At 47.6% G+C, this 19,025-nt stretch overlaps 1 protein-coding gene across 1 annotated transcript; it reads left to right on the top strand.

Annotated features, from left to right (window-relative positions):
* The first annotated feature begins 132 nt into the window (after nucleotides 1-132).
* ARFRP1 (ARF related protein 1) lies at nucleotides 133-18,150 on the top strand. Its single transcript, XM_084645785.1, has 8 exons — nucleotides 133-269; nucleotides 2,039-2,138; nucleotides 2,536-2,623; nucleotides 3,123-3,205; nucleotides 5,516-5,597; nucleotides 6,174-6,244; nucleotides 15,550-15,650; nucleotides 17,180-18,150. The coding sequence occupies exons 2-8, from the start codon at nucleotides 2,046-2,048 to the stop codon at nucleotides 17,265-17,267; spliced, it is 606 nt and encodes a 201-aa protein (XP_084501911.1). The 5' UTR covers nucleotides 133-269; nucleotides 2,039-2,045; the 3' UTR covers nucleotides 17,268-18,150.
* The last annotated feature ends 875 nt before the right edge of the window (nucleotides 18,151-19,025 follow it).

The following is a 19,025-nucleotide window of genomic DNA, read 5'->3' as shown; positions in this document are numbered from 1 at the left end:
GACGAGTCCTCCAGCTCCGCCTCCTATAGGATTTCCGGCGGGCCGAGGCAGGGACGCCTCACGTCACCTGGGCGCGCGAAGCATTCTGGGAGTGGTAGTCCACTAGGCCTCCTTCTTCCGAGCCGCTGGCGCGGGCCGTCTCAGCCGGAGGAACTCCGTTTCCCAGGGTGCCCGGCGGGACGCGGGTGCCGCCCACCCAGGTGGGGGGGCTGATACGGAGCCGCAGCAGGAAGCGGGGGGCTGCGGGGCCGCCGAGATCCGTCACCCAGGTAGGGGGCGGGGCCTTCCCTGCTCGCCACCGGCCGCGGGGGGCTCGCGGCCGGGGCCCGGCCTCGGCGCGGGGCGTCCGGGTCGAGCTGGGGGGGGGGCCCGGCGGGCGGGGATGGGTCGATGGGCCCGGCCCAGATCCCTGCAGCCGGAGCCGGGTGACCCCGGGGATACGGGCGGGAGGGGGAATCTCTGGGCCCCGGCCCCAGCTCGGCAGCCGGAGCCGGGTGACCCCGGGGATGGGGGCGTGGGCCCTGCTGTAGACTCTGGGGGCTCTGTGAGATGCTGTGACTGCAGGCCTCCGGCTCCCGGGGAGAGGCCAGCACCCCCCTTGTCATCGGTGTGGAACGGCAGGCACCTTCAGTCACCGCGCTCAGCCGCCTGCTCTCACAGGCCGCCTGCTCTCACAGGCCGCCACAGCATATCGCCCCCTTCATAAACTTGAAGTAAACTTGGCCTCGGGTTGGGCGAAGTGTGTGTGCGCACCCCTGCTAGGCAAGCCCCGTGGAAGAGTGCTTGTTTTTCCAGCAGGCTTCAGAGCAGCAGCCGTGTCAGTCTGTATTCGCAAAAAGAAAAGGAGGACTCGTGGCACCGTAGAGCTCACTAGAGCTCTCGAAAGCTCATGCTCAAATAAATTGGTTAGTGTCTAAGGTGCCACAAGTCCTCCTGTTCTTGTTTGTACAGCAGCCACCTGGCTCTGTCTGAGTCTGCCACCCTCACTCATAGAATCATAGAATATCAGGGTTGGAAGGGACCCCAGAAGGTCATCTAGTCCAACCCCCTGCTCGGAGCAGGACCAATCCCCAGTTAAATCATCCCAGCCAGGGCTTTGTCAAGCCTGACCTTAAAAACCTCTAAGGAAGGAGATTCTACCACCTCCCTAGGTAACGCATTCCAGTGTTTCACCACCCTCTTAGTGAAAAAGTTTTTCCTAATATCCAATCTAAACCTCCCCCACTGCAACTTGAGACCATTACTCCTCGTTCTGTCATCTGCTACCATTGAGAACAGTCTAGAGCCATCCTCAGGGTACCGCCTGGTCAGTTTCAGGGTCTGGTCCTCATGCAGGTGGTGATGCAATGTGTATACTGCAAACACTGCAAGAGGAGGTCCTGCCGGGGAATGTTTGAATTCTGACAAGAAACTGTTTTCGTAGGTTTTTAAAACATAGGTCCTGTCTGCTCCATGTAATCGTTAAGTGTGCCCCAGTGTGTCTCATCAGAGGTAGGGGTTGCCCTCTTCATTCTTAGTCAAAATACCCCCTCTCTGCACATGTGTGGGTGCTACGCATCTGGCTGTCGCCCTTGCTTTGCGGAGGTAGCTACATTTCAGAGCGCTATCTAGACTAATACTCACGAGTGCTCAGCTCCCATTTAGTCACCAAAATAAGTGGTTAGATTTTTCAAAAATGGTCAGCGTGAGGGGTGCACATTAGGTGCTGAGCTCTTTGGAAAATCTGGCCATCGGTGTCGTGACAGAAGCTGCTGGGTGCTGAGCGTGTTTGAAAATCTGGACCTATTTAGATGCCTAAACAAGAGTTGAGCTCTCTTGAAAATCCACCCCCAAGTATTGAGTTTGAGCACTTGAAAATCTGGCCTTGAATTCTTTTTAAGGTCTGTTTCCTAGAGTCTGTGAGTTGCTCTGTGATCCCACAAGGTGAGGTGCTATATAAATATAAAATTGTATTATCATCTGGCAGTGAACAGAATTATACAGTTGAATGGAAGGCCCTGGGAAGACTCATTTGCTGATGTCTTGATATTTGTTGCAGGAGCAGGATGTATACACTGCTGTCTGGACTTTATAAGTACATGTTCCGTAGGGATGAGTACTGCATTTTGATCCTTGGGCTGGACAATGCGGGGAAAACGGTATGTGCTTTTAGTTACCCGTTAACATGGAGGGCACATGCAGCCCCACTCACTCCTCCCCAAAAACACAACTATGTTAGCACGGGCCAATTTCTTCCCTGGTGTCACTTCAGTTGTTTCAGTGGTGTTATCCCAAGTATGAATTTGACTCCCACACATCTAATTTTAGTACAGTAAGCCTTCAGACACACACCAGCATGGGCTTCGCTAAGCGCATAATCACCTGTGAACTCTTCCATGGCTCTGTGCTATAGTGGAAAACTAAGGTCTGTGTTGTATTCTAAGATTTCATGGCGAATCCTGATCCAATAGGGGGGAGAACAGGTCTTGGATAGGATTGTCCTTGCCAATAAAGAGTATATAATAGTAGCTAGTTTTATTTCTTCTTCCCTTTCAGACCTTCCTTGAGCAGACTAAAACCCGATTTAACAGGACCTACAAGGGGATGAGCTTATCCAAAATCACTACCACTGTGGGCTTAAACAGTAAGTGAATCTGTTTAGAGGTTTTTTGCTGCCTCAGACAAAGTTAGACAACAAGTGATCATTCCAAGAGTTTACACTGTGAAAATAGTTCCTGATAAGAGCGACCCTACCAACACCCCCCCTCCCCCACACACCTGCCCACGCATGCTTTAAAGAGCAAATGGACTTCTCCATCAGATGGAGAAAACATGCTGGATCTGAAGGCGAGTGTGCCTCATTTAGTGATGCTAAGCCAAATTCAGCACGGTAACACCATTGAAGTTAGCCTGATTCTGATCTTATTTACACTGGGGTAACTCCACTGAAATCAATGGGTTTGTATCTGCTGATACAAAGGTCAGTTTAACCCACTATCTGCCAATGATAGGTACTGCTATCCTGCTGAGGATTAACGCTGCTCTTCCAGCCTGCCTTCCCTCCTGTGGGACTATGCATGCCTGCCTGCTTTAGAGAACAGTCAGTCTGCATTGGGTTATTTTTTCTTCTTTCCCTGCCCTAGTTGGTACTATTGATGTGGGCAAAGCCCGGCTAATGTTCTGGGATCTTGGAGGACAGGATGAGCTGCAGTCCCTCTGGGACAAGGTAGGGGAAATAACTTCTCTATTTTAAATGTTTTGTGTCTCAGAGTTGCAGAGAAACAGGGATACTTTATAATTAGCCAGCCCTGCTCCTTAGCACTGACCCTTGTGCTGTTGTTCCACTTCTCTGTTTGAGAGAGTCACAAAAATTAATATTTAACAGTTACACGTGTAGTAACTCCTCGCTTAATGTTGTAGTTACGTTCCTGAAAAATGTTAAGCGAATCCAATTTCCCCATAAGAATTAATGTAAATGGGGGGGTTAGGTTCCAGGGAAAATTTTTTTGCTAGATAAGACTATATTTTAATATATACACACACATACACAGTATAAGTTTTAAACAAACAATTTAATACTGTACACAGCCATGATGATTGTGAAGCTTGGTTGAGGTGGTGGAGTCAGGGGGGGGGATATTTCCCAGGGAATGCCTTACTGCTGAATGATGAACTAACACTCGGCTGAGCCCTTAAGGGTTAACACATTGTTGTTAATGTAGCCTCACACTCTACAAGGCAGCACAGAATGGAGGGTGGGGAGACAGGGCTGACCCCACTCAAAGCACATTGCCTTTTTAAGTAGATCAGCAGCTTGAGACAGCAGCTACTGTCGGCAAGCTCCCTCCATCCTGAGCCCTGTCGTGTCCCTCCCCTGCTCTGTGGAAATGGGGTAAAGTAGCAGGGAGGAGGAGGGGAACACCCTGCCATTAACACCCCTCTCCTCCTCCCCCCCCCCCCCCCAGAGCAAGCAGGAGACTCCGGGGGAGCAGCTCCAAGGCAGAGGGCGGGAGCAGCACATGGCAGTGTCGGGAGGGACAGCTGAACTGCTCAGCGCAGCTGGGCTGCTGCCACACAGGGAACTTAGGGGAGTGGGGAGCTGATTGGGGGCTGCTGGTCCGCCCTACTTCCAAGGCCCCACCACTGGCTTCAAAGGGCTGCTCTTTCTGCAAGCAGTGAACAAAGCAGGCGGCTGCCAAACGATGTTACAAGAGAACATTGCGCAGCTTTAAATGAGCATGTTCTCTAATTGCTCAGCAATGTAACAACATGAACTGGGACGACTTTAAGTGAGGAGTTACTGTAGATTTACAGACACTAACTACTTCTCACAGCACCCATGTCAGGTAAGTGCCACTATTCTCATCCCTATATAACAAGTAGAGGAAATTGGGGCAGAGCTTAATTAACCCAGAAGTTATGTGCACAAGATCACAGAGTGACGTGGTAGTCTAGCTTGGATAGCTTCTTAAAAGATAGGTTATAAAGTGTAAAATAGGGATATTGATACTGACTTTCATTGTGTAGTGCTTCTCAGCCATAATCTAAAAGTGCTTTACAAGAGCTAGGTATTATTGCTCCAACAGGAGTTACGGGTTTGATGCAAAAATTATTGGGGGAGCTTCTCTTGCTTGTACTAGAGGAGGTTAAATAGTCCCTTGTGGCCTTAAAAATCTATGAAAGCCAGTATTAGAACTTAGGAATTTTTGGCTTGACCATGCCCCTTGGTTATTACAGCACTGTGAAAAAGTAATGTCTGTAACTGTTAGCAGCAGCAGTCTCCATCCCTAAGAGCCCTGCGTGCTGGGCACTAACCTCTCCGGCAGAGTCCTGTGTCATGTTATAACCTACATTGCCAGGAAGAATTATTACATACCCTTCACAATAGCATCTGGCTGCTGTCCAATGTAAAATTGAATAAATGTACCCGCAGGTCATCCAGACAAGCCACCTTTACTGTTGGGTGTACTTGTCTGACAAACGGATCCTCATAGCTACCAGATCATTAGTTAATAGAACACTTGATTAAACACCCTTTGTACCATGCTCTAAAAGCCACCCAATCCACGCTGTGGTGCTCTGTTGGGTGAGGCCAGCTCAACAGGTTCAAATCTGTTTCCTGGAATAAATGTAATGACTTTTGTCATCTCTGTGTAGCCCTTTGTGAATTTGTGCACATCTGAAAACATCCGCACAGCTGAGTACCACTGTCAGGCTCTGCTTAAGAGAGCCTGTGGCACTGGACTAGCACAGGGTACTGTAAGTCGAGATTGAGATGTATTGGCAGAATTCAGTAGGAGGCCCACAACAGGAGGAGCAGGCAGTGCATCTTACCTGTCTGGATAGAGGAACTTCGGCAGATCTGCGTAGATGGAGCTTGCAAAATCAACTGCCGGGACCGTGCCTGGCTCTGGCTATTTGATCTTGGTCCATCTCTTTCATGAGTACCAAAAATCATATTAAATCCACATCAATGTTGAAAAGACAAGCAAGCATCCCCAACTGTTAGAGACTAACACCTGTGCTGTGATTTCAGTACTATGCTGAATCCCATGGGGTCATCTATGTTATCGACTCCACTGATGAAGAGAGGCTCTCAGACTCTAAAAGAGCTTTTGGTGAGTACGCTGGGTTTTTACTTGTAGTTATGTCCTTATCATTATATCCTGTGAAGACTTCCTTTTATTTCAGTCAAACCCCTTCCTGCCACTCTGATTGAAATATACAGTTGATTGTATTACGCATGTGACCACCTATGTGCATATCATGGCTTGCATACTTTGCAGGTATATGTTTTGAAATCAATGGGACTGTTTGGGCGTGTTGCCTGTTCTGTCATTCAGACATTGTTACTGACAAAACCTTTAGTTGTAGTCGCCTTTAGTTCTCTTGGATCTTTCCTTGGTCTTGTTTTCCTTGTCTGTCAGCATTTTGTCCCTTATTCCAAATGTAGCAAATTTTTTATAACCTATCCAATTAATACCTGCATAAAATACTCAGTTGATCAAAGTAAAGGGTGGAAGTTGTAATGTTTTTGTGCCATGACTAATTTGGTTCTAGGTTTGATCAAAGTAAGCAGTGATGCACATGGTGGCTTTCACTCCTGTCTATCCAGCCAATGTAATTTTTGTATTTGGAGGAGTCTCTATATGTTCTAGAGTTACCTAGACATTGCCTGTTTCTGTGCTTTACAGAGAAAGTGGTCACCAGTGAAGCTCTGGAAGGGGTTCCCATACTGGTGTTAGCTAACAAGCAGGATGTAGAGGTAAGATCATCTCCTGACATTCCACCCCCGTAGATTGTGTTCTCAACTGAGCAAATTTCTTGCATGTTATTTTAGCTTAAAAAAGGTGGGCCGTGTATTCACTCTGCATTTGTTTCCTGCTCTTAGGCTGAGCAATGGCAATGCTTTCTTGCTATTCGACGTAATTGCTGTGAATTTGATTTTTCAAGTATTTTCCTCTCTCCCCTCCCCTCCCCTCCCCTCCCCTCCCTCCACATTGTAAAATGACTCTCTAGCAAATATTGCCATCTTTGCAGTAGCTGTCGTGTACTTTATGTGAACACCAACACAGTACAGGGCTGTTTTTTTTTAAATATTGACCTAATACAACTGATCCAATTTTTGATGAGTAATAACACCCAGTGAAACTCGGTGCTCATGTAATCTCATACCGGTGTGACAAATCATGTGATGAGATGCTCTCGTTCTTCTTTCCTTGAACCAGACCAGCATTACTCAAAGAGACAGTCTCTGCTACAGTTCTCCATTGGAAAAAGCAGTGAATGGCAGAAGATTCAGCCTGTTTTTTCCTGGGTTTATAATTTCAAAACTCTCTTGGATATCTAGAATTACAGAATAGACCTACTGTAGTTTCAGATCAAGTTGTGGATACTGTTTGAGTGACAGTTTGCTGTTCTAAGGAAATGTAAGACTTCTCTCTTTCCTTTTTCATATGGTCTACCTGGAATTCCAAGAGCTGCAGTAACATCTGTTATCCTCTAGAGAGAGCCAGATACATTTTAATAAAAAAGGAGGACTTGTGGCACCTTAGAGACTAGCAAATTTGTTTGAGCATAAGCTTTCGTGAGCTACAGCTCTCTTCATCGGATGCATCAAGTGCACTCCGCAGATCTCCAAACTTTGCCCACAGTTCTGAGCTTTTTAACTGAATGAGCTTCATTTCGAAATCTTCGACACCCATCCACTGAAATACAGACAAATCCAAGTCACTTTCGTTGAACTTTTCAGGTTTAATTAGAAAAGAAAGCACTGGGCCAAATTGCTGGAAATCTTGAAATCTGTCAGAAAATTCTGATTCCAGTTCTTGTATGAACATTCTAATCTCAACGTCAAATGCAGTGCGCTGTTCCATGTGGCGCTGTTCCATGTGGCAAATCAGGACTTAAAAATATCCCAGTACAGTGGCACTGGAACAATTTTTGAGGTGGGGGTGGTGAGCTGTGTCCCCTCTTGCCCCTGTCTGCACCCCTCACTGCCCCAGGCTGGGGCCAGCTGCAGAGTGGGCTGAGTGGGGCCGGCGGATGGAACCCCAGGCTGGCAGCGGAGCCCCCAGGACCGGTGGCCAGGACCTGAGCGGTGTCAGTGATACTGAAAATCAGCTCGCATGCCGCCTTTGGCACGCATGCCACCTTTGGCATACACGCCATAGGTTGCCTACCCCTGATCTAGAAGAATTAGTATGGGCCTGAGTGCCAGGGCCTCCTGAATTCTAGCCCTAGTTTTGCCACTGACGAGCTCTGTGACTTGGGGATGTCACTGAATCTCTTATTTCAGATTCTCTATCTGTAAAAGAAGCTGCTTTACTGTGGGGAAACTGGAATATAAGCTGCCATGAAACACTGTAATTTACACCAGGGCCCCATAATCCATTTCCATCTTCGCTCTCATATTCAGCCACTCACAACCAGTCATATACACTGGTTCCAAGAACTGTTCCAGTTTGCCCTGGCACTTCAGAGTAACAGCATTTGGCATTGTCAAAAGCATAGAATGCAAGTTCAATGCAAGTAGGCTGCACCGTGCTCACCGGAGTGTGGGACCCCACCAATGGTACAATACAGCTTCTCTTAATATATCCGATGCATAGTCAGTGCTAAGTCTGAAGATTCAGATCAGAACTTTTTGCATTTAGACTGACTGAAGACAGACTGGTTTGGTGACAGAGCTATGTAACCTCACAGTTTCTCCCACAAAGATATTTCAAGTGGTTTTGAGTGGGAATCCCTAATGTTTAGACAAGTTTACATTTTTTTGATTGCTTATCCTAGTAAAACCTGCATAAATGTGAGCTTACGCTCTTTTTCCTGTGTGACTGGGGTGATAAAAATGTCAGTGTCATGGGAAAATTGTGAGGCTGAAACTTCATGCAAAAAACATTTTATTTTGGAAAACTGTGACCTGCCCATTTATAACGTATTCTGAGTATGGGCTGTGGTATGTAAATCTAGGGAGATGTGGTCATTGCAAGGGAATCATTTGACATTTCTGAAAATGAAGTCTGAAACCCCAGAGCTTTGGAGAGCCCCCATTTTTTCCTGATAGGCCTTACAAAAAGAGATGGGAGGAGTACTGGTGGATAGCTGTGTGTTCATGGAGTTTGGTGATCTTGCCTCGTAGTTGTTAGTGGTGCAGAATTTAGGAAATTTGCCTCTTCCTGCCCCTACTGGCAATTCCAATTTTTGATAATACCTAGTTTATGTAGCACTTTTCAGCAGTAGATCTCAATGTGCTTAATAAAGGAGGCTTGTATTAATATCCTCATTTTATGTATGGGAAACTGAGGCACAGAGGCAGTGACTTGCCAAAGGTCAGCTAGCCTCTCAGTGGTAGAGCCAGGAATAGAACCCAGGTCTGAGTCCCAGGCCAGTGCTGTATCCACTAGGAAACACTGCATCCCTACTATTTTAACCTATCCATAAAATAAGATTATATTCTAGGAAGCCAAGAATATCATGGCAGATCGGGTATGCTGGTCATGCATTTTCTTTTCTTTAAATGTTTCTCACTGGTAGCGTTGCTACCCATCCTGGAATTAGCAGAACAGTCCCAATCTTATTCCTATCCTGCTAGTCAGTTGCTCGTGAGGCATTTAAAGAGCCCATATTTATTTCAAGCATATTCCCGACACTGTGGCTCTGTGACATCACTGTCTTTTTCCAGTCAAGGACATGAAAATAGACAGGGTCCCTTCAGGTGCAGCACTTCCCCTGGAGCCCTCTCTAGATCCTTCATAAAAGGATTTAAGCCTGCTCCTAAGATTTAAAAGCAAGACCATTCTGGGAAGTGACTGTGTCTTGGAAACAGCCATTCTTCATAAAAGGGATTTTATGGAATTTACTGTTTATGGAGAGTTGAGATGCAGATTTATTCCTCAAGTGAAAACAGTTTCTGCAGTTGTGTGACTTTGCTTTGAAATAACTAATGAATCTGACCTTTCCAGGGCAGTCTTTGTGTGGGTTGTATTGTTGTAATGACATGCTATCCTGTGTGCTTACTGATCTGATTTCCATCACTTTCTTCTTAGTTTAGATGGTTTTACGTAAGAAACAAAATGACGTTCTAAAATATCTCTTTGCAAGCATGGGGGGAAAATAATCTTAAACTATGCTGACGTTCTCTCCCAAGCATTCAAATGTGTCTGGCCGAAAGGAATGGTTTTCAGGATCCCAATTCATGCGTTCCTTTTGGAGGCTGTAATAAAGCAACTACTCTGTCAAAAGTGGTGTATCCTTGTATCAACAACCTACTGCTGACCCCGCTGCTGTTCTTCCTCTTGAGACAAAGTGTGATTAAATCCTCAAAGCAGATTCTTCATCCTAGTGCACTAGCTGCTTAATGTAGTCAGCATAAACCCTGCCTTGGTTTTCCTCTGACCTGCGTTTCCATTGAGGGTCAATGATTGCCTGGTTCTATAAGTCACAATAAGTAACCATCATTGCGGGGCCAACAAGAAAGAGAAGTGACCGAAATAGTGTGTAAAAGTTGTTCCTAGCCTCCTGGATGACTACAGCATTCAAAACTACTATTGAGGTGGAGCCTCTCCAAGTTTGTTTGTGCCATGAGTGGTGAAAATATCTCCCCCCAAGTCCTTTGTAGAGATCTGGACACAGTGAAGTAGACTGACGCTCTGGGCCTCTACATCACAGCACAGAAGGGCTTCCAATGGCTAAACATGTGAAGTTAATAGATCATGGAGAATGGCCACCCAGAGGGAGCTGGTGTGCATGGCCGTTGGAACTACAGTGCTTTTGAAAAGCCTCCAGGCTGGCTATTTTGCACTGGACAGAGGGAGCAGCAGTGAAGATGGTCTTTATTTCTCATCCTGCTTTCTTTTGTTCTGGCCAATCCTCCAAAGCCTGTGAGTGGGAGCCTGGGATAACTTCTGAAAGCCAAATCAGTTTCCAGCTTATAGTGAGTCTAAGGCCACGTCTACACTACCCGCCGGATCGGCAGGTAGTGATCCATCTATCCGGGATCGATTTATCGCATCTAGTGTAGACACGATAAATCGATCCCCGATCGCTCTGCCGTCTACTCTGGAACTCCACCAGGGCGAGAGGCGGAAGCGGAGTCGACGGGGGAGCGACGGCCGTTGATCCCGCGCCACGAGGACGCGAAGTAACTGATTCTAAGTCGATCTAAGATACGTCGACTTCAGCTACACTATTCTTGTAGCTGAAGTTGCGTATCTTAGATCGATTCCCCCCCTCATAGCGTAGACCAGGCCTAATATCAAACTAACCTGGTGTTGTAGCGGTGTCCACTGTACCACCATGGTAAGGGTCAAGACTGTAAAGTCTTGTCCCTTCGGCAGGGGTTGGATGAGAGAAGTCACCACACTACTATTGTAGCATTGCCTCTCTGTTGAGCGGTATCAGATTGAAGCCAACAAGCAAGGCCTCAAGAAGTGGAGGAGAAACCAGTGATGCAGAGTCTGGCTATATTCCAAGTGTAATCTATTGACTGTAGTGACACACATACCAGTCCTGGATGACAGATGCCAGCAGTCTCTTCTTTCAGCAGTCTCAGCCCAGCACCAAAGCCTGATTCCCAGGGAGCAACTTTGCCTTTAGAATTGACTCGAACCAGAGCCCACAGCAGAGAGCAAATGCTCCTGCTTTGCACACCACTCTCTCTATCCCAGAACCTTAGGCAGCCACAATCTAACACGAAAAGAAAAGGAGGACTTGTGGCACCTTAGAGACTAACCAATTTATTTGAACATGAGCTTTCGTGAGCTACAGCTCACTTCATATCCGATGAAGTGAGCTGTAGCTCACAAAAGCTCATGCTCAAATAAATTGGTTAGTCTCTAAGGTGCCACAAGTACTCCTTTTCTTTTTGCGAATACAGACTAACACGGCTGTTACTCTGAAACCAATCTAACACGAGTATTTCTTCCAAGACAAAAGTGTCTTGCGCACAGAGAAAAAGAACTTGGCAGGCTGGGTGTAACAACAGCAGTAGGTGATGTCTGCTGTAACAATAGTGTGCCTTACCGGCCTGTTTGGATCAGGACAAGTGAATTCATTGAAGTCGGTATACCTTGGGCCTCGCTCGCTGGTGCGGTACAGTTAGAACGCTTGGGGTTGTGATGATGCGTGGGCTGTAGATGTACCTACGCTAGAGGGAGGGGGGAGATTAAAGGGGGAATATGCAGTTGAGAGGTAAAAGCCCCCTATTACTTAAGGCCTAGATCCTGTCATTCAGGAGAGTTTCTACAGATGCGGGTAGCAGGGGTGCATATGTGCATGTGCCCCCTCTGCTCTATCCCAAAATACTAGTCCAGGCAGTAGAACTGTTTTCTTCCCTGAGCTCCAGATCCTAACACAGAGCATCCTACAGGGCCCTCTCGCCTCTTCACTTGCATCTTGCTGCTCCTTGGAATTTTTCAAAGATTCTGAGAAGTCACATCGGACGTTATAGCCAAATGAGTCAGTGCTCTGTCTACCCATAAGCCTTCCGTGGAGAATCTGATGTAGCTTATCAAAACGTGATAAGCTGAACGGTGTCCCTTCAACGTGAGTTACCTCAGAGGTTTTAATGTCCAGCAGCTTAGCATTGCAAAGTCGCACTTTCCAAATAAAAAAAGGTCATGTTACAGTAAATACTACGCATTTCCTAGCGGGCATTTCCTGGTAGGCAGCGCTCTTCATCTTCACTAGTACGGATCTTGGCCTGAATTTCCATTTGTCAGGAGGTGATTAGCTCTGCCCTTCTCTTTGCTCAGTGAACATTGTGCCTGAGAGAGTGCCTACAAAATCTGTAGGGGCGCAATCATTTCAGTGTGGTGGTGTCTCACTCACCCTCCAGACCCTCTGTTGTGAGTTCTGCCTCTCCAAGGGCCCGTCTGACTCACAACGCAGTTAGGGTTCGAGTGAGCCACACAACAGGTGACTGGACGTATCGTATTTACACGTTGCAGCCGATTAAAGAAGCGGAGAGTTGATTGTTATGGCTCCATGGCTGGCGAACTGTAGCATATGGTCTAAGCCAGGGGTCTCAAACTCAGTTTACCTTTGGGCCAATGCCAGTCCTCAAATCCTCCCAGCGGGCCAATGATTTCACTCATGTTGCCCAGAACTCGCCCCCCAAAACTCCAGCCCCAGCCAGCCTAAGGCTCTGGGAGGGAGTTTGGGTGGGGGAGGAGGACTGGGGTAGAGGATTGGGGTGCAGGCTCTGGGAGGGAGTTTGGGTGGGGGAGGAGGTCTGGGGTAGAGGATTGGGGTGCAGGCTCTGGGAGGGAGTTTGGGTGCAGAAGGGGTGAGAGGTTGGGCTCTGGGATGGAGTTTGGGTGCTGGGTGCAGGCTCTGGGCTGGGGCAGTGGGCTGGGGATGCAGTCTCTAGGAGGGGGTGGGGGTGCAGCGCTTACCTGGGGTTCTTGGGTGGGCTGGGGGGCTTCCGCACGTGGCTTCCCCCAGGCACTGCTCCCACAGCTTCCCATTGGCTGCAGGGGCGCTCGGGGCAGGGGCAGCGTGCGGAGGCACAGCCCGGGGCTGCAGGGAGGGTCCGGCAGACATGTGGAGCAAGCAGGTAGAAGCTGCTCAGCTCCACTGCGCAGCTGGTGCCCTGGGCGCGATGCATGGTGGGCCGGGGGGGGGAGCACCTGGGGGTGGCAGGCAGGGCCAAGGGAGAAACCCGGCCCCAAAATTGCTGGAGCCCTGCGGGCCACATTGGGGAGGTTCTTGGGCTGCAGATGGCCTGTGGGCTGGGAGTTTGAGACCCCTGGTCTAAGTAGTACAGTTGATTTGTACACTCACCTTTTGCTGCTGGAGAGCAGGAGTTCAAAGCCCAACTTGGGGCACAAGAGAAAATGGTTTCCTATTAGTCCTGGTTGGCTCACTAGAAATTGCACAATTAGCTGTCACTGTTCAAGTGCAAGACAGGGCTAGAATAGCAAGGGGAGGTGCACAAGGCCACAGTCAGGGGCATTGGCTGAGCTGGGCAGGGAAACACATGCTAACCCTGGCTCCAACTGCCAATAGCCTCTCGCTTTCAGGAGCACTGAAGAATAATGGTACTCCCTTCCAGCACTCCTCCTCAGAGGACTCCCCTATGTTAACCATGCAACGCCTCAGTGTGCGGCAATAGGTATCAAGGATCATTATCCCCATCTTGCAGACAAGGAAGATAAATTTAAGGTCTAGCCTTGTTGAAGATGGATTTTCATCTTGCGGGCACAATCTGCACAAATTATACCTGTAGTGTTTTTTCCTTGTCTGCAGTAATTGTGAGCGCAAAATTCTGCTCCTTGGGCAGATAAAGTCCTGATTTGCTCCTTGAACAAGATACTTAACTGGCTCAAAAGTAGGTCTGAGCCTGTAACTAGCTGCAGGTTCAAACTATGCTTGCAAAGAGGGAGGCTGGGCTAATGCCTAGTTAAAAATAAAGCACTGAAATGACCTGTCCAGGACTACTAAGAGAGCATCAGTGTTGGAACAGGAATTAGAGCGTATGAGATCCCGGCTCCTAGACTTTACTTAGGCCACCACATGTCGTCATCACATCTCCTCTTTTCCACCCTCCTGCTCTAATTTAGAAATGTGGAAACTCTGAACCAAATCATTTCCTGTGGCTAACGTTCATGTGTACATTAATCACGTTTTAATTAAACTTCTCAAGTCTGTTCATGTCTTTTAGAGGCTTTTTAATTAATCACTGCTGGTTTCTGGAGCCTGAGCTCCAACTGTCTTTTGCACAAGCATGTAAGAAAATGTCAATGTGGCAGTTAGCAAGCAGGACACAGATAATTATGAGATCATGGCTTTCCATTGACAGTCTGTGTCACTGAGGGAAGCCAGAGCGAAAATTTCAACAGCTACGCTTTCATTTGACCCTAACGCTTTCTAAAGTTTCTGTAAACTGTGTCTGATTAGCAGCGACGGGAATGAGAGGTGAGAACTACAGGATTCCAGTGGTGCCAGGAGGAGGGGAGAACCAAAGGTCTCTTGCCATTCTGACCCGAGAGGTCGTAATCTGAAAGCCTGATTCATTAGTCTGAGAAGGGTAAAGCTTCCTCATGGCAATGTTGTGTCGGGGAAGGTTAGGAGCAGGGTGGGTCACGTTGGCCTCCTCTTCTTTTTATTCACTTACATGTTCTAAAATCCACTCCTCCTAGCAGTCTGGGCACGTGGACAATGTACCTGCACCCAAGAACTGGTCAGCCTATGTCAACCGAGAACAAACTGACCCAGTGGCATAGAAAGTATGCAGGCAAAGTGAGTCTGAGTCACGGGCCCACTAACAAGAATACACTACTCCCTGCCGGAAGAAAAGTCTAGGGAGGCCACATTAGCTAATGGAAATGTTGCAGAGGCGTGAGCTGAGATGACATTTGAGCCGTTTTCTTTGAGTTCCACTAGTGCACTCAGTGCTGAGGAAACACCATCTCTTTCCCAGGGTCTGCTACAGAAACAGACAAAATGGTTCCTTTCTGTCTGGGATTCTGGCCAGGGCTGGGGTTGGTGCAGGACCCCTGTTGAGGTGGTTTTGGAAAGGCTTTGTGAAGTCCAGGTGTTGTAGGGAGTGATTTGGAGGAGGAGGAGGGCTTGTTTGGTGGATGGGAAGAGGGAGTCTTTCCATGCACATGGGATGGAAAAGGATACAGAGGGTGCTCTGCTCTGTACTTCACTCCACAGGGGATATCGGTCTGTGTCACTAACCCATTGCACAATTTGGCATGACAGTTTCTGCCTCGGAGAGGCCTGTGCCTTGGAGAGCCAGGTTTACGTACCTAAATATAGACGTGTCTGAAGCTAGTGAGGTCATTTCTATACTTTCAAAAACACTAAAGCTCACTCCAAAGGCTAGATCATTCAGTTTCAGATGGAAAGAAAGCAGGGTGAGGCTGTGATGCTCTGGTTAGCGATGGTCAGAGAGCAGAGTTCAAGTGGAGCACCCTGGACAACAGCTGAAAACCTCTCTGCTTTCAGTAGGAGGTGGAATACTGGAAACTGCTCTGGGCACAGTAGGATCCATTTCAGGAAGGTGGGCCAATGATCTCTATTGTAGCATATGAGGCTTATATTTTATGGCTTCCCTTACAGACCTGTCTGTCAATCCCTGACATCAAGACAGCCTTTAGTGACTGCATTAACAAAATTGGGAGGAGAGACTGCCTGACGCAGGCCTGCTCAGCTCTCACTGGGTAAGTGTGGGTCTGGACAGTGTCCTGGGGAAATACTGCCGCAACCGAGTGTACGTTGCTAGAATGAGCTAACCACGTGCAGGGCGCTCAGAGAAGCGGGGCAGGGGAAAGGAGGACAGCATTGTGGGCCTAGGGATTTCTGTGTGCACTGCTCGTCTGTACTAAAAGCAGGTACCCTCCCTGGTTCACGAACTTGCTTAGTGCTATAGGACCTTGAGACTTTGGATTGTGCAACAGTTGGTGACGGCTTTATTGCCTAATGACGCAGCACCATGATCCCAGTTGCATGAGTTAACTTTTCCGCAAGGCATTTTCCACAGAAAACCAAATGGGAATATGACTGCGTTTGTGACTCTTGGCAGTGGGAGGGGTGGGTGTCTGTTCTCAGAAAAAGAGAAGTAACTACCCTCTTGCCATCCTTCTGGTTTCTCAGGCAGGAGATGTACTTACATTTCAAAGTAGATAGGCCTGAGAACAATACTACTGCAGCATGCATGCACAGGTGACTGAGGTGCTGCTTGTGCTTAGAACAAGGGGGTCAAAGTCAGGTGATCACCCAGTGTAACCTTGGGGAAAAAAATCACTTAACTTCTCCAAATGTTGCCCTCTGTTCTGTGGGGCTAACAATCACTACCTACTTTGTATAAAGCTCTTAGGATGAAAAGTATTACTCTGTATAAATGCAAAGTCCTATTATGAGTGGTTAGAAAAGGCTACAATGCAGGCTCTGAATCCAGTTCAGGTCGAGCGTACCCTGCCAGCTTTGGTTAGTTGGCAGCAATGCTTTGCAAGCCTATGGCAGGAATACCAGAGAGAGCAGGAGAAAAGAACCTTCTCAAATAGGAGAGCTACTGATGTAACCCTTGCACAGAAGTAATTTCCACCAAGGAAATGAACAAAAGCTCGGTATCTAGGTGATGCCTAGAGCAGGAATGGGTGCCAACAGCCATGTGAAATGCAGCCTTTCCAGTTCCCAGAGTTGTGCGCAAACACTCTGATCTCTGCGGAATTTTCTTCCCAAGTGGTGTTCTGAGTTTGGGGTTTGAACGAATGGAAAATTAATTGAGAAACTCAAACGGTGCTGAAGCCTGGCAGAGCTGTGAGTACCCAATCACAAAGGGGGGCCCTGCAAACTGGACTCAGGTGAGTCTGGGAGGTTTGCAGACCTGGGCATAGAGCTGGCCAGACATTCAGAGTAAAATCCCTACCCTGCCGAACGTTGAGTGATTTGATTTGATGCTTTGCATGAGCCTTTCACGCAGCCACGAACTACCAGCAAATTGGATCTAAAACATGGTGTACGAGCTGGGACCCACATCAAAAGGCATAAACAGGGAACCGAAGAGAGGAATATTTTTAAAATTTGATGCATACAACTGAATCCTGTTCCTCAGATGCGTGAGGAGCCAGTGTAATAATCCAAATGAAGGATTGCAGGGAATAGAGAGAACTAAACATGCTGGGGTGGGTGGTAGGCATGACATGGCATGGTCGGGGCCATGACTGCTTTTTGTCTTGTGTTTCCTCAGCAATGGGGTGAACGAGGGAATTGAGTGGATGGTGAAATGCGTGGTGAGGAACATTCACCGGCCCCCCAGGCAGAAGGACATCACGTAAGAAGGTGCTGGGTAACTGAGGCCTGGACAGCTTCTTCCCATACAGACTGCTCTCTCTACAGAAGAAGGTCCACAGGACTCCTATTACACCTGATTCTTTCGTTGTTTGTTTGTTTGTTTTTGGAGGCAAACATTCTTTTTCTCTATCTAAAAAGAACTGTAAGAGCAAAGGATTTGGACTAGAAAACGTTTCTAGTGTTGTGTATTAATCCCTTGGCCTGAGAGCACGCAGCCTTCACAGATACTGAGTGGTAACTCATGCTGCAGCCAGGCTGTGCAACTGCAGAGGATTTAGAGATTTGAACTTCATCGCTTTAGGCTGTGGGATGTATGATTCTTGGGTTCTTAATCTAATAGATGCTAGAGGCCAGTTCATTGGATTCTCATGTTCCAGTCACTGATGGAAACTACTTCCAAACCTTAATTGTATCAAAGGTGGTAGCTCTGTGTGTGTGAAGGACAGAGGGGAAAGGTCTGCACTCCACCACCCCAGTGATCATTGGAGGTGGTATTACTGGCCTTATTTATGCAGTTGTTAATGCAATGGGTAGGGTCAATGTTGATTATAGTTCTATTTCCACTGTGGCAAAGTGAGCTGTGACTGTACAGTACCGCGGAGATGGAAGCCAGCACCCCAGCAGCTGCGTGATGGCATGTAAGCTCACAATGGGCTATTTTAACTGGAAAATGACCTTCAGAAGTGTCGCCTCGTGTTGATTGTCAATAGCACTATTGTGCTGTCTGTCTAACTGAGAGAATACCTGGTGTCTGTACTGTAATTAGGAGGGATTGAGGCCCTCTATATGTGTGTTCCAGGATGAAAGCTGTGCCTGTAAGCTGGGTGGGATAAGTATACAATAAAGCTTCATGCTGCTCTGCCTGTCTCTCTTGCTGATGTAGTTGTTTAATAGGCCTCCACACTAAAGAGTTAGTGGCACTCGCCCTTTGCAGCAGGCTTCTGGTCACTGGAAATGAAATAGAATGCAAAAATGCCACTCTCCCAGCCAAACCCCAGGCCTGTTGGGTGCCTGCAAAAGTGATCATAAACTATTAATGAGTCAGTACCTTCACAAGTGCTCCGTTAATTCCTCTTCTGAAACAAGACACTTGAGTGAAGTTTATGAGGTGTTGGCAGGGGTGACTGGGTGCTGTGGCTATGCTAATATCTGGACATGAATGAGTGATAATTTCACAAGAAGGTAAAGTGGCATTTGTTTAAACCTTTGATGCATTGCATTAACGTGCCAAGTTCCTCTGAGGTTTTTCTGTGTAGTTTAAACTGAAAGCTGTGAGATAAAGGCTACAACTACTCCACTCACCTCCAGGACAAGGGGCTGAACCAGCTCTGAGCACCCTGTAAGAACCTGAGGACACAGTGACGTCAGTGGAAGCTGTACGTGCACACTGGAGAGTAGGCGCAGACCTATGCCAGCAGTGATGGGAAAGGGAGTTCAGAAAGATAGTCATCCCATAAAGTAGGATTTTGGCAAATAGTCCTTTTGGAGAGGGAGGGGCTAAGGGTTGTTTTTTCAAACAGGCTGAACCCTATCTAATCCAATGAACCAGATCTGACAGATGTGAGTCCTGTCCCTTAATATACTACTGGAACCATGGGAATGAGGGTGGTATAAGGGGGGAGGGATAGCTCAGTGGTTTGAGCATTGGCCTGCTAAACCTAGGGTTGTGAGTTCAGCCCTTGAGGGGGCCACTTAGGGATCCAAGACAAAAATTGGGGATTGGTCCTGCTTTGAGCAGGGGG

Source organism: Lepidochelys olivacea (genome assembly GCF_965140295.1).
Source record: "Lepidochelys olivacea isolate rLepOli2 genome assembly, chromosome: 13".
Lineage (NCBI taxonomy): Eukaryota > Metazoa > Chordata > Testudines > Cheloniidae > Lepidochelys > Lepidochelys olivacea.
The sequence above is the reverse complement of the archived record's forward strand: the minus strand, read 5'-3'. Positions and strand labels throughout refer to the sequence as shown.

Bases quoted from the DNA above. Each gene is read 5' to 3' on its own strand.
- ARFRP1 (XM_084645785.1), top strand. From the start codon at position 2,046: ATGTATACACTGCTGTCTGGACTTTATAAGTACATGTTCCGTAGGGAT. The intron at 3,206-5,515 runs GTAGGGGAAATA...CTGTGATTTCAG, and splicing joins TGCAGTCCCTCTGGGACAAG to TACTATGCTGAATCCCATGG. The intron at 5,598-6,173 runs GTGAGTACGCTG...TGTGCTTTACAG, and splicing joins AGACTCTAAAAGAGCTTTTG to AGAAAGTGGTCACCAGTGAA.